The 16094-nt window shown below is 43.6% G+C and overlaps 1 protein-coding gene across 9 annotated transcripts in view; it reads left to right on the top strand.

The window, feature by feature from the left end:
• Positions 1-16094, top strand: part of LOC112225602 (diacylglycerol kinase beta) — a 141743-nt gene that overhangs the window by 119944 nt on the left and 5705 nt on the right. For 6 of the 9 annotated variants that reach the window (XM_042306600.1, XM_042306601.1, XM_042306603.1 and 3 more), the window contains 3 exons: positions 1832-2033; positions 14657-14777; positions 16019-16079. In XM_042306600.1, the coding sequence (XP_042162534.1) occupies positions 1832-2033; positions 14657-14777; positions 16019-16079 (384 nt within the window). Of the gene's footprint in view, positions 1-1831; positions 2034-9481; positions 9565-14656; positions 14778-16018; positions 16080-16094 lie in introns of those variants that run through there. The other 3 variants (XM_042306602.1, XR_006080029.1, XR_006080030.1) reach the window with 3 other exon arrangements.

Raw genomic sequence — 16094 nt, 5'->3', positions numbered from 1 at the left:
TGTGGTACATTCCAACATCATTTGCTTTCAACGAGGGCGGTCGCTTCACATTTTGTGAATATGTTCTCTTTTTCTGTTTCTACGTGGCTTATTTGAACACATTTGTTGAATTAGGACTTTATTTAAACATATGGAAAAGTGCACACATGGACCGAAAGTGTTAAAGTAAGTTATTTTAGTGCAAAATCTAAACTGAGACAAAAAAACATCCACTTGATGGTACAAAATATTTTGTAGTTAATCACTAGCTGGGACAACATATTTTCCTGTGAATTTCTCCACACTCAAGGCAACATTATGTAATGTATTGATGAAAACATGTACTTTGATGCTACTGTAAATATTATTCAATGCTACTGTAATGTCTACGGGTGCCTCTCCCAATAATATCCCCAAATGGACACAGTTATAAGCTGTTTTTCCATATTCTTGCAATGCTCTTTTCAGGCTGTATCAGATAGCATTATACACTGAGAGTACAAAACATTAAGAACACCTGCTCTTTCCTCAACACAGACTTGACCAGGTGAATCCAGGTGAAAGCCATGATCCCTTATTGATGTCACTTGTTAAATCCACTTCAATCTGTGTAGATGAAGGGGAGGAGACAGGATAGAGAAGGATTTTTAAGCCTTGAGACAATTGAGACATGAATTGTGTATATATGCCATTCAGAGGGTGAATAGGCAAGACAAAATATTTAAGGGCCTTTGAACGGGGTATGGTAGTAGGTGCCAGGCGGACCAGTTTGTGTCATGCTCAACAGTTTCCAGTGTGTATCAAGAATGGTCCACCACCCAAAGAACATTTGGCCAACTTGACACAACTATGGGAAGCATTGTAGTGAACATGGCCAGAATCCCTGTGGAATGCTTTCCATGCCCCGGCGAAATGAGGCTGTACTGAGGGAAAAAGGGGGGGTGTAACTCAATATTAGGAAGGTGTTCCTAATGTTTGGTATAGTCAGTGTATGTGGTTCACATAAAACATACTGGCATAAGACACCATCATTAGATGTCTGTTGTCTGTGCCCAATAATGTTTGGACCATGATTTGTGCTGCTACCATGTTGTGTTGCTATCATGCTGTGTTGTCATGTGTTGCTTCCTTGCTATGTTGTTGTCTTAGGTCTCTCTTTATGTAGTGTTGGGTTGTCTCTCTTGTTGTGGTGTGTGTTTTGTCCTATATTTATATAGTATTTATTTGTATTCTTTATTTATCCCAGGCCCCCGTCCCCACAGGAGGCCTATTGCCTTTTCGTAGGCTGTCATTGTAAATAATAATTTGTTCTTAACTGACTTGCCTAGTTAAATAAAGGTAAAATACAGACAAATACATTTAAAATAGCATAGGTTAAATGAAAACACAAGGTCGTAATCTTTAGAGTTTTTTTCCTTGTAAGTAAGTGCAAAATAGACAATGATCACTAAGTACCTTTTGAAGAGGAGCCCTTGTGACACTCTAATGATCAAAAGGACCAGCGCTGTGAAGCCTCCTTGAAGATACTTCAGCCATAGAGTTCTCTTTTTCAGTTCTGTCTCAGGGCTCTGTCCCAGTTCTCTGTCCCAGTTCTCTGTCTCAGTTCTCTGTCTCAGTTCTCTGTCTCAGTTCTCTGTACCAGTTATCTGTCCCAGTTCTCTGTCCCAGTTCTCTGTCCCAGTTCTCTGTCTCAGTTCTCTGTCTCAGTTCTGTCTCAGCCATTGTCTCAAGTCTTCGTACGTAGTCTCTCTCTCTCTACTCTCTCTCTCTCTCTCTCTCTCTCTATCCCCCTCTCTCTTTCTACCTCTCGTTCTCTACCTCTCTCTTTATCTCTGTCTCTCCGTCCCCCAAGTGTGACGGTATCATCCTGGACCTCAGCAGCACGTCATTGGAAGGCATTGCCGTCCTCAACATACCCAGCATGCACGGCGGCTCCAACCTGTGGGGAGAGACCAAGAAAAGGCGGAACTACAACCGCATGAGCAGGAAGGTTCCGGATAGGATGCCCACCAGTACCATCATCGATATAAAGGAGCTCAAGTTCTGTGTTCAGGGTGAGTCCCCCCCCACACACACACATACACAACACCAGTATGATGTACCCTCTTCACAGTATTGTGAACTTTTAACATTATCGTTTTCAACACAGTTCCATTAACTATGGTGGATGCGTAACCAGGCCAGTTCAGTACAGCTTGGTTTGGCTCCGCTTGGATTGGTTTGGCTCAGTAGTGGGAAAGCCCTAAGGTGTGAAGTGGGACCCGTTCTGGCCTCGCCAATATGTCACCACTATATAACTTTAATAATTATTTCCATCCCTGATTTCAGACATTAGGATTTGGTGTAATGTTTTTCTATGGGTGTCAAAGGATCCATTGTGTCTGATTGGTCTGCCATTTCTTGACCATACAGAGTAAGTTCCTGTGTTCTATGCTAAACATTATGTCATTTGCACACTTAAGGAAGTCTTGTGTTCCCTTCTCTCTGCTCTCTAGCCCAGACTTGTCATATGGAACAAGTTAGCCTACATTTTCTGTTGAAGCTTGGCTGTGAGAGACTTACTAAACAGTCCTAGTGCCATATCACTTACTAAACAGTCCTAGTGCCATATCACTTACTAAACAGTCCTAGAGCCATATCACTTACTAAACAGTCCTAGAGCCATATCACTTACTAAACAGTCCTAGAGCCATATCACTGACTAAACAGTCCTAGAGCCATATCCCTTACTAAACAGTCCTAGAGCCATATCACTGACTAAACAGTCCTAGTGCCATATCACTTACTAAACAGTCCTAGTGCCATATCACTTACTAAACAGTCCTAGGGCCATATTGTAAGTGTTTCATACTGCAACAATGTCCCCCACCAGCCAGCAGCAAGAAGAATGTCAGCTCTCTGTGGTGTCGCACGGGTGACGCTGTAACCCTCAATGAGTTATGAGCATCCTCTCTCTCCCAGAGGACATTGGGGACGAGTTACACACACACGCACACTGGGGACGAGCTGCACTTGCAGGACTGGTGCCCGCTGGCCTAGGTCGGTGACGAGCAGCTGTTTTTGGTTGCTATGAATTAACCTCAAAAACTGAACATTGAGCACTAAAACAGACTCAGATGCTGCCCCCCCCCCCGCTCCCTTCCAAGTGCCTGCAGCTTCTGTGGTCTCTTTATTACTGTCCCAAAACCTGCTCTGTGTGTAACAGACATAACTAGGGCCTACAGTGAACATGATGATGATAATGATGGTGGTGAGGGTGAGGATGATGATGAAGAAGAAAAGGTAGATTCCTGGTTGTCACTAGTTACCAGAGCAACAACGTCAATATTGTCTATCGTAAAAATGCACGATTAAAAAAAACAACTGTTGGTCTTAATTTAGGGTTAGGCATAAGGTTAGCAGTGTGGTTGGTTAAGGTTATAAAATCCAATTTTATGTAGAGAAATTGTAGAAATAGGTGGGGTTTAGCCATAATTATGACTTTGTGGCTGTGGTAACTAGCAACAACCCAGATTCCGTGTCGTCTCTTCGTTACATTCTTCCTGTCTGTGACACTGTAGCTCTTCCTCATCTGTCTCCCTCTCTTTCATCCATCCTCTCTCTTTATTCCTTAACCACCCTGCCTCTGTGCTTCTCATTGGACTGAACTAGTTGGAATCCTGTTTCCATGGAGACCCTCTGGCTCCACTGAACAAGCAAGAAATAAAGAAAGAGAGGCTGCTGCCAGCTGTGTGACTCATCATATTTGTATTTATTTAACCTTTATTTAACCAGGCAAGTCAGTTAAGAACAATTCTTATTTACAATGACGGCCTGGGAACAGTGGGTTGCCTTGTTCACAGGCAGAACTGCCTTGTTCACAGGCAGAACAGATTTTTATCTTCAACTGCCCTCCAGGCAGCCTTCACTGTTCTCTGCCCTTCAGCACTACCGTATTGTAACATACTGTATAGTACTGTACACTCTGACGTTGTCACCCTCCCACCCAGCCCCTCACCAGACCACTTCACCAACCATCAACACTGTCTGTCCTGTCTGAAGCCAAAGCCCAGCCCCTGTCCTGGCACAGCAACTTGTTCTAACATCTTCTAGTCCAAAGGTTCTCCAACAAGAGGACATTCTGTCCATATGTAGTATTTATAGCCTGAGAAAACAGAGGAGAGGAGACATTTATCCACTAACACACACATACATATACATCAGTGGAGGCTCCTCAGAAGAAGACGGGGAGGACCATCCTCCTCAGTTAATTTCATAAAAGTCCAAATAGTGAAACGTTAAAAAAGTTCTCCTTTTTAGATAAAACTGTGCTAATTATATTCACGTCACCAAATAATTGTTTAAAACACACTGTTTTGCAATTAAGGTATTTTTATTTAATTTTTTAGGAAAGTCAGTTAAGAACAAATTTGTCTTTACAATGATGGCCTTCCCAGGCCAAACCCTAACCTGGACGACACTGGGCCAATTGAGCACCGCCCTATGGGACTCCCAATCACAGCTGGTTGTGATACAGCCTGGATTTGAGCCAGTGTCTGTAGTGACACCTTTAGCACTGAGATGCAGTGTCTTAGATCGATGCGCCACTTGAGAGCCCCGAAGGTCTACAGTAATAATTAGTAGTAGTAGTCTCACCAAAACTCTGTAGGCTAGCACCATGGTGTAGCCAGAGGACAGCTAGCTTCTGTCCTCTGGCTATATTGACTTAGGAGGCTCATAGTTCTCACCCTCTTCCATTGACTTACACAGTAATTATGACAACTTTCAGAGGACGTCCTCCAACCTATCAAAACACTTGCAGCATGAACTGATATGTTGTCCACCCAGTCAATTCATTTCTGACACCGGGGCCCACCGGTGTAACTGCTAAACTGCTTTCTGACTGTACGCTGTACTGCATCATAGTAGCGGGTTTACTAACGCGTTAGTTTTACTAGCCATGTTGACTATGACGTAAGACAACATGTAGGCTGTGTGTAGCGATTAGCGGTCCTGATGTGAAGGTTTGGCTTGGAAAGGTTTTTTCGCCTGGTCACAGACAGCTGATGTGTTGTGCATTGAAGTCCACAAGCGAATGGAAAAGGTGAGAGGAAGAGTTGAAGGTTGAAGGAATTCAATTAAATATACAACCAGCAAAGTGGTCATGCTGTTTTTATGTGGCTGCTATGAAAGTGAACTGTTTGTGTGTTATCAGGGGTGTATTGATTCCACTGATTCTGTTGAAAAACGTTTCTTAAACGGAAGCTAAAGGAGAAAAACAGGGATAAACATACCTATATTGCAACTGTTGGACTAATGCTTACACCCTACATCAGCTAGATGCAGACAAGAGTGTGCGAGGCGGTATTGAATGGGTCACTGTTACCTTGATTACTCTAAATTCTCTCGACCTGCACACCTACAGTACATTGTAAACTTTCATTCATAGGCTAGGTTCTAGCAACCTCATGATGGGTAGAGGGAAGATTCGAGTATCATTTGGAAGCCTAAACCTTTCGATGTTCCATTGAGCTGGGTCAATGGAATATGAATGACAGTCATCCAATATGCTGTTATATAGAAACAAGACCATGCTCATCAAAGAAGGTCCTAATATTCCCTCGCCTTAAACGGCACCGACCACCACTGACACACATGTACACACATATGCTCAAGAGGGTACTGAGTGACAACCCTGTCCCTTCTCAGGTGCATGCAGACACACTCACATAAACAGTGTATATGAACACAATGCCATAGTGACCGTGAGCACAGTAGCTTTTGTTGTTGTTATGGGGACTATGGTGTGCAACTTTGGTAATTGACGTGAAGACATTTCCGCACAACATTTCCTTCTCAGATAGTTGTCCCCCACGATGAAATCGGGAAGGGGACTGTGGATCTGCCTCTGTCCGTCTGTAAGTTTGTTCGTTCGTACGTTAGTCACATGCGATATCTCATAAAGCACTTGGGTGAATGATGCGACACTTGGGTGAATGATGCGTCTTGCCAGAGAGATCCGGCATTTACAATATGACACTGATTGGCCAGATGGTGGCGTTATAACAAGAGATTGAAAATGCAAACTTTGAATGGTCACGCCCCTCACCCTGTTTGACCTAAAGTCATGAAATTTGCTACATAGGTCGCTCTCCTCGCAAGGAACAAATTTGCCTCAGGTCTGTCATGATGGATTTTCCACCATTTAGAATTTTGCACACGTGTTCAGGGATATGGGTCTAGCTAACCCACGAGTGATTTTGACACAACTTGTGTGAATAGAGATCTGTCATTTACAAAATTGCACTGATTGGCCCAAGGGTGGCACTGCATCATTTGTGGGGGACTACATGTTTACTTTGCCTTTCTTTGCTCTTATTATTATATATCTTGATGCCTAGTCACTTTACCCTGCCTTCATGTACATATCTACCTCAAATACCTTCTTATTATCTATCCTGATACCTAGTCACTTTACTCTTCTTTAATGCACATACCTTCCTCATATACCTCATACCCCTGCACACTGATCTGCTACTCTCTGTTAGGGTTTGGCCGGCGGAGGCCGTCATTGTAAATAAGAATTTGTTCTTAACTGACTTGCCTCGTTAAATAAAGGTCAAATACAGACAAATAAATATAGCTCCATTCTTGTGTATTTTATTGTCCCCCACGATGAAATTGGGGAGGGGACTGGATCTGTCTCTGTCCTAACGTCTGTACGTTAATCACACAGCACTGACCCAATTTTCACAAAACTTGCCATAGAGGTCCGTCATTTACAAAACTACACTGAATGGCCCAAGGCAGGGGCATATAGTAATTAACTGAAATGTGTTAGATATCTCAATTGGTCCAAGGTGAGGCGACATGTTTACTGTTGCCTTGTTTGTGTTGTGACTTGTGAAGTATGCCATTGGAGTTGTATTTCATCCATAACATCTTATCATTGGTGATGTCCCACCTGCATTTTTGACTCCTGAACACTGCAACAGTGAACACAGCCATGGCTCCTTATACTAGCCTAACCACCATCTGGCATCCTTGGCCCTTTTCTGGTCTCTGAAAGATCAATATCATTAAATGTCAAGCAGTGTTTGTTTGCCTCTGGCACACTGATTAACAGTGCTTTTAAGCTGTCCAGTCATGATGCACCTTTAAAGGATCTGCCTTGCTTGCTATTTGCTTCACGCTCACAGCCTTGTGTGTATATGCCTAATTGTTTTGCATGAGCGTCTGTTTGTGTGTGTGAGGATGTGGGTGTGGGGAGTTTTGCATTTTCAATGTTTTCTGGGTACATGCAATTTATGGTTATTGCGATTTACTCTGCAGCACTGTGTTTGTTTGAATTTATTTTGCATGAATGTCAGTGTGTGTGTGTGTGTGTGTGTGTGTTTGGAACTACACACTACTTTTTTTTAGCAAAAATAAAATATGGGTAAAGTAGGCAAGAATTTCCTGTATTTTTCGGCATTAGACCTGCCTACTTGAAACATGGTTTATGGCGGACTTTGAGTGGTTCTGGACCGGTTCCGACTGACATGTTGGTGTACAAAGCGCTCTGTAAAACACTGTAAGGTCCTGCGCCTTATAATGCCACTAAGACCCATCTGTCTGCTCTCTGTTGCCACTTTCTCAGCAGAGAGAGAATGATGTGTCACATTTTATGGTCCATCCAGACAAATAATCTATTTCCTCTTCCTCTGAGTGAGTGACGTCATATGAACGGTGACAGTCTAGTGAGTCCAGCCGTTGTGGTTTCATCTCACTGTGATATTCTCAGCCTGATTTAGAGCTCTCAATGTAAAAAAAATACAAAATAATGTCATAGAATTGAAAGAAGACGACTTTTTCTTGATCACAAAAAGGCTAAATAATTTCATGCTTAATTAAAGCTGAAGTTGTCACAAGTCTGAACGTACTGTATTTGAATGGCGTTTCTGTCGTCAGTTATATGAAATAGTGCCGATATAGTACTGTCACAAGTATGATCATATTTATTTTACAGTTATTAGACGTGAAATGTTCTAGCAAGTAATTTATCATTTGATTATCGCTATATTCAGAAAGCATTTCAGTCATTTCAAGCCCTATTGCCCAACTTTTGTTGAATAACTCACAAAATTCTATATTATTTTTCATATTTACATAATATTTGTACACTGTACTTGACCTTGTGTCCTCAAAAGTGAGAACACCTCAGCAATTTTTTCTTTTTTTTAATTACCAGAAATGTGAGTTCCAGAACTTTCTAAAACTATGCACAATAACATTACCAGTTATTGTTTATGGCCATTTCATGAAAATGAGTTAAGTTTGGGTATGTCTAGTCAGGCGGGAAATCTACATTTTGCCCTATCAATAGTCTAAATTACACATCATCACTCCAGAGTGATCTGTTCATTCAATTTGTAATCTATGACATTTGTGATTTAGATCATTATTCAAAAAGTAGTTTGGATGTAGTGATCTACTTTTTCAAAGTAACTTCAGTTAAGTAAACTACACTGAGTGTACAACACATTAGTAACAACTTCCTAATATCGAGTTGCACCCACTTTTGTCCTCAGAACAGCCTCAGTTCGTCGGGGCATGGACTCTACAAGGTGTTGAAAGCATTCCACAGGGACGCTGGCCCATGTTGACTCAGTTGTGTCAAGTTGGCTGGATGTCCTTTGGGTGGTGGACCATTCTTTCTTGTTCTAGATAACACCTTTTTTTCTAAGAGTCAAGCCAGCTCGAGTAACAAAGCAAGGAAGGATAGTGGTGACAATGTAAAATACTGTCTCAGTCTGTAGTCAGGGGTTAGTTACTGCTACTGCTGTTGATGAGGAGGAAACTGATAATGGTCAGATGGTCAGAGGTACTGAAGGGTCCTTTAGTGACCGGGACAGGGGTAGAAAGCACCCCTGTTACCACCCTCCCCCCCAACTCTCTCTCTCGCTCTCTCTCTCTCTCTCTCTCTCTCTCTATATATATATATATATATATATATATATATATGGCTTATATATATATGGCTATCGCCCTCTCTCTCTGTCTGTGTGTGTGTGTTGTAGAGCTGTACCATTGCAGGTTAAAGCCGGGCCAGGTTCCAACAACCTCTCCCTTCAGGAGTCCTCTCCACCCTCCCTCCCCATTAACACATTCTGGTTAGAGTCACACCCTGGCCGTAGTGTGGGCTATTTCAGGGCACTGCCATCCAGGAACAGGTCATTGTTTTTACTCTCACACAGCTAAAACAGAATGGTTTATTTTTTTATTTCCCCCTGTGTTGTTTGCGATGACAGAAATAGACTAAACTATAATAAAATCAGTCACCCAGCAAGGATTGTGGGAAGAGCTATGGCATCCTGGCACATACTTTCAACTGTCAAGAACGTCTGGTTCAATAAGCCAATCTTTCCTATGGGAGTATATGAGAAACTTTGTAAGTGTCCCTTATATCTGGCCTCCTCTCTGGGTCTCCACTCCGATCTCCTCTCTGCCTCCTCTACGGCCTCCACTCCGGCCTCCTCTCCAGCCTCCACTCCGGGTCTCCACTCCGGGTCTCCACTCCGATCTCCTCTCTGGCCTCCTCTACGGCCTCCACTCCGATCTCCTCTCTGGCCTCCTCTACGACCTCTACTCTGGCCTCCTCTCCAGCCTCCACTCCGGGCTCCATTCCAGTTTCCACTCCGGCCTCCACTCCGGCCTCCTCTCCAGCCTCCACTCCGGCCTCCTCTCCAGCCTCCACTCCGGCCTCCTCTCCAGCCTCCACTCCGGCCTCCATTCCAGCCTCCACTCCGGCCTCCACTCCGGCCTCCTCTCCAGCCTCCACTCCGGGCTCCATTCCAGTTTCCACTCCGGCCTCCACTCCGGCCTCCTCTCCAGCCTCCACTCCGGCCTCCTCTCCAGCCTCCACTCCGGGCTCCATTCCAGTTTCCACTCCGACCACCCTGAAACATTGACAGTCGGACTGTGTCAGGAGCTGGGGATGGAGGAAGGAAACACACCCTGGATTATAAATACATAACAGAGCAATTATTGGAACACATACTGTAGGTAGGGCTACTGTAGGGGGCAGTACTATCAAAGCAGCTGTGTATCAAAAAGATTAATTTAGAAAACTATTGAACTGGTATGGGAGAATAGCAGGACTGGTTGCCAAGGACTGACTACAAACATCAAACATTATTTTGTATGACTGCTATACCTGTCGTGTTTGTGTGACAGCCCATGGCACGGCAGGAGAGCCAATCCAGTTTGGCCAGCTACCCGCCATCCATCCCACAATGCACTGGGTGTCTGTGTTATGTAAGAGGCTGATCTGCTCTACTGTTAGTGATACTGGGTGGACATCTCTCTCTCTCTTTCTCTTTCTGTCATACATTTCTCAGGGACTATAGGGAGCTGTGGTCTAAAGTTACATAATACATAAAGTTACATAATACATATCAATATGTATTACATTTGTATAACATTTTCAAACATGTTATTGTGTTACTTTTTATTATTTTTTACTTTAGTCTATTTAGTCAATATTTTCTTAACTGTTCTTGAACTGCACTGTTGGTTAAGGGCTTGTAAATAAGCATTTCATGTTAAGGTCTACACTTGTATTCGGTGCATGTAACAAATACAGTTTGATTTGATTTATTCCATTTCAGCCATTACTATGAGCCCAATCTCACAATTAATCATAGTGTCATTAGTCATGGTGTTATAGTGTCACTTGTCACAGTGTTACAGTGTCACTAGTCATGGTGTTATAGTGTCACTAGTCGCCACTAATCCAGGGCTCTTCATGCCCAGTTTGCTCTTAATGGATCTCAATCCTATTATTCTTTCTGTGAAAAACTATATTGTTAGAGGCAGAGGATCCCTATGGGGCAGAGGATACCTATGAGGCCCTATTCCCTACGTAGTGCACTACTATTCCCTATGGGCCCTGGTCAAAAGTAGTGCACTATATAGGGAATAGGGTGCCATTTGGGACACACCCAGAGAGAGCTCTTCTCTCCCTTTCTGCTCATACACCTGTCACTTGTCGGTGATTGTTTATTGTAGTGCTTGTGCTCGTCTGTCCCGGTGTGAGTCGGGTTATGGACCCATTATTTGATTGTTCTGTTTTCCTGTGGGTTTTTTGTTATTAAACTTAGCCGTTTGGAAACACAGTTTTTGCTCTCCTGCGTCTGACTTCTCTGCCGCCAGCACGCACCCCTTACAGAATCACCAACCAGGACATGAGGGGGAACAGAGGGTTAAATACACAACATGTAATTGATGGGATTGGAACCAGGTGTGATGGAAGACAAAACCAAAGGAAAATGAAAAGAGGATCGGTGATGGCTAGAAGGTCGGTGACTTCGACAAGGAGATGGACCAACTTCGGCGGAAGTCGTGACAGTAAATAAGCAGTTACACACTGGAGAGAGGAGAGGGCTGTCCATATAGTCCGAGAGTTTAGTTAGGACGCGTCCGTGGTGCTCCAGTCTAGTCACCTGGGTGGGTGGAAGGACGAGGCACTGGCTGACAAATGTAACACCGCCACTGGGATGCCCTGGGCTGAGATGACAGCCACGGACCAGGGAAACAGGCAGAGGGAGGTTTTTTTTTATTTAGGAAGGTTTCCTATTCTCTGACTGGTTTAGGATGGTTCCCCCTGATGCGATAGATTTACAATTGGTTCCCCTGCTCCAGTTGATTTAGGATGGTTCCCCCTGATCTGGCTGATTAAGGACTGTGTGTTCTTGACTGATCAGTGGTCCTGGGCATATATCCTGGGCACAGCGGCACAGGGGGGAAAGGGGAGTGGCTACAGGGCTATTTGTTCCCATTTGTCCCCATGGCAGCACCTCTATTCTCAAATCAATCAGTTATTCTCTATGTCAGATACTTGTGTCTCAGCCCACACATCATTTTAGATGTGTAGAAAGAACTGAGTCCACAATATGTATTCAGGATGACTCACTCTCAAAACTAAAGTTGAAGCAGAAGTACATTAAGCATCACATTTTGCTGTAGGCTTACACTTTGTGTATGTACAGTATACAGTATCTGAATGATACTCTACTGCTCTTTTGCTTTCTCCCCATATGTAGTGTGTCAGTCTGTGGAGTCAGTATATTCACTTACTGTGTATTACCCTCAGTGATTTTGAATGTTTCCCCCATCACTCATCTGACATTTGCTGTAAAATTGTCAACTAAAATCTTAGAGTTTGAGTGACTCACTGACTAACTTATCTCTGTATAAACTTTAACAGCATCGAGCGTGAAGCACAAAATGAAAACATTCTTTTATGATCTATTCAGCTATACACCTGTTATGTTACGGGTCTGTTTGACCCGGTACAGTTAGTACAACAAACACAGAAAGCACAGTAATTAAAGGAGAATGTCTTCTTTCAGTTCTTTTCCCTGGGTTGATAGCCAAGAAGTAATACATCTGTCCAATTGTTTGTGATCCAATGTCGGAAATTATAATTTGTCAAAACTCAGTTGTAGCTCAACTTCAGACCAGTGTTGCTCAGCCCCTGAGCGTCATAAGGAAATCCTATATATCTAATAGCGATGTGATTGGCATGGTCACACCATTCCTGTGTAGAAAGCAGCTTGTTTCTAGGACATTCTGTTTAAGAGTTAGAAAAGATCAAGTTCAAGAGTCAAATTGCGGGTCAAATTGACTTCAGATCAGTGTTGCTCAGCCTCTGAGCCTCACAGGGACATCATATATGTGATCATCATGGTTTCACCATCCCTGTGCAGAACACAGCTTGTTTCTAGGATACACCATTCAAAAGCTATATAGACCAAGGTCAAGGTCAAATTGCGGGTCAAATTGACCCAGAACATCAAGGATGTCACTTTTCCTGTACCGGGTAGTGTGTTTTTGTTATTTTGTATTATGTGCTTTACAAGTTTGAGACCCATTCCTAGGAGAGTAGACGAAGGGTCATGGTGAAAAAATTATGTAAAATCATATTTGATTGAATTCTAACAACAACAAAAAAATGTTTGAAAAGGGAAGGGCACACACATGTGGTAGCCCAAGAGATTTTGGAAAGAGAATACATTGAGAGATCATTTTTGGGAGTCCAATATGTAGCCATTGTAGTTTGTAGATTTTAGTCACTTTAATCTCTCACAGACATTTCAGGGACTTTAGTGGAACTTTTTGCTGTACTAAAAGAAAACCAGTCATCTAATTTCCTTTGTGTGCCAATGGAAGCTGCTGAGGGGAGGACGGCCCACCTATTGCGCTCCAGCCATGAGCACGTCCTCCCCAATTAAGGTGCCACCAACCTCCTGTGTTGGGTGCATAACTAAGTGCTCACCACAAACATACAGACAGTTTAAAACAGATCCCTTGGCAAGCCAAGTCAGAAACAAAGCAGCCACGCAACCTTTCCGCCTTCCCACCTACACCAATGTAGAGAATCAGTGGGTGGCCCCACCAGTACTCAAACCTGGGTCCAGCAACTGTCAAGTCAACACCTTAGCCATTATGCCAGGTGGTCCCTACCTCTTAACCAGCTGAGCAGCACCTCAGAGCGGCTCACACTGACATACCTGATTAGCCGGGGATGAGAGAGAGATGCATTTCCTGACAAAATGTGAAAAATATAAAACAATTAGAGAGTGTCATTTCCCCTTATTAAAGGTTTCAAAGACCACTCTGATGAGAGTAAGCTACCCGTCCTGTTGGGGGAGGACGCAGAGAGCTGTAGGTTGGCAGCGCACTACATTGCTGCCTGCCATAAGTTGAGGAACATGTACTCTATTGTATGCTTATTGTTATTGTTCAATGTATGGTTACTTTGACCTTGTTTATTGTTGTTACTGTTGTCCCATTGACAAAAATAATTAATATTGTAAATATGTACATTGTTACGTCATGCCGAGAGAGAGAGAGAGAGAGAGAGAGAGAGAGAGAGAGAGAGAGAGAGAGAGAGAGAGAGAGAGAGAGAGAGAGAGAGAGAGAGAGAGAGAGAGAGAAGATTTTGGAGGGTACAAAGTAGAGGAAGAAAATATGTCTGAATGGTTGAAAAATCTATTTAAATTGTATGTGGACATTCAATTTCCTGGGTTCTTTACAGTGATGTAGTGAAGAGTATACGCAGGTATACTGGCATTTCCCCCCCCATTCGGCATTGTGTTTACTCATTTCTTAATCCAAACTGATGCGTATCAAAGTAGTGTAGTGGAGATATTTGGCTTATCAATTATGTCGTACAATAGAGAAATGATGCACAAAGTCGCCTACAACGCGAAGCATGTGAAATAATTGGCTTATCCAAACTCATGTGAATAACTGCAAATGTTACATTTAAAAACAGCCAATAGCAAAGTAATATGTAGGAGAACAGCGGCTGAAATGGCTCTGATTGGCTGGTCATTTAGAATGCTACTTTGTTTCGATCATAGATTTTCTTTCTTGGTGGCTCCTTGGCTATTTGCTTTATAAAGGCATTCATAATATCCTTTCTCACGTTTTGGAACAAACATATATAACACTGTGTTTTCTTTAAACCAGAGGATGAATAAAAATAACAATCAAAATGTTCTACGGCGTGTCCTGTCTTTAGCTGTTCTAGCGCCCAACTAAATCTCTTCAAAACTGGTCAATGCGCTCTACCATTCTCCATTTGTTATGTTCTCTCTCTGCTGAGACAGTATTAACTGATGACTTTCGCTCTCTCTCTCTCTCTCTACAGACCTGAGTGACCAGTTGCTAGAGGTGGTGGGTCTGGAGGGCGCCATGGAGATGGGGAAGATCTACTCAGGCCTGAAGAGTGCAGGTCGCAGACTGGCCCAATGTGCTAACGTTACCATCAGGTCAGGGTCCTTACTGCTATCCCCTCTGTCCCTCCGTTCATTCCTTCATCCATCCCTCCAACCATTCATCCAACCATCTCTCCCTCCCTCCCTCCACCAACCATTCCTTTCTGTCTATGTCACCAAAACCAGAGTTGAGTCCTGTAGACAGAGGTGTCTCATGATCCCTTCTCTTCCTCACTCCATGAGCCCCTGACTGTGTCCAGTAAACCAGACCTTTGGCCAGCTGACACACTCATTCATTACAGCCACAGATATACTGGCAATCATTGGCTGACAAATGAGCTTTCTCACAGGTCTGAATGAACAGTCAAAGGCCAATTTGAATATGCCAACCAACCAATCTGTTTTAGAAAAGTGGAATTAGTTCCCATGTTTTTGTTGCTCTAGCAAGACTCGCTCCATTAAACATCCACAGTAAGCCCAGTTACAGTACCGTTTACAGGGGATGCAGTCAAAGCTATCCCCTCACTTGTTTCACCCTACCCTTAATATTTTCCAAAACCAGAATTAAAAGAGCATTCATCATAGTCATTCTCCCATACTGAGTTTCCCGGTGAGGTATGCATGAAAGGCTTAAACTAACTTTGTGTGTGTGTGTGTGTGTGTGTGTGTGTGTGTGTGTGTGTGTGTGTGTGTGTGTGTGTGTGTGTGTGTGTGTGTGTGTGTGTGTGTGTGTGTGTGTGTGTGTGTGTGTGTGTGTGTGTGTGTGTGTGTGTGTGTGTGTGTGTGTGTGTGTGTGTGTGTGTGTGTGTGAAAGAGAGAGTTAGTTTAGAGACTGGGGTCCTGAGAGGGCCTGTCTGGGAACAGGACTCGTGTGAACAAAGACATCAGTGTTTGGCTCTGGTCCTGGGGTGGGAGGGATGAGATGGACAGTGTGTATGGGAATATCTGGTCCTGGGGTGGAGGGATGAGATGGACAGTGTGTATGGGAATCTCTGGTCCTGGGGTTGGGATGAGACAGTGTGTATGGGAATCTCTGGTCCTGGAATGGGATGGACAGTGTGTATGGGAATCTCTGGTCCTGAGTTGGGAGGGATGAGATGGACAGTGTGTATGGGAATCTCTGGTCCTGGGTTGGGAGGGATGGGATGGACTGTGTGTGATCTGTACCTCTGAGGTGTGTGTGATCTGATTCTTGACACTCTATCTCTATACTCTATCCCCTACCCCTCTCTCTCTCTTTCTCTCTCTCTCTCTGTCTCTCTCCTCTCTGTGTCTCTTGCGCTCTCTCTCCACAGGACGTCCAGGCTGCTGCCCATGCAGATCGATGGGGAACCTTGGATGCAGCCCCCATGTACGGTGAGAGAGACCCAC

The sequence above is a fragment of the Oncorhynchus tshawytscha genome, linkage group LG26 (genome assembly GCF_018296145.1).
Source record: "Oncorhynchus tshawytscha isolate Ot180627B linkage group LG26, Otsh_v2.0, whole genome shotgun sequence".
Taxonomy (NCBI): domain Eukaryota; kingdom Metazoa; phylum Chordata; class Actinopteri; order Salmoniformes; family Salmonidae; genus Oncorhynchus; species Oncorhynchus tshawytscha.
Note: the sequence above shows the minus strand (reverse complement) of the source record. Positions and strands in the feature narration are given on the sequence as shown.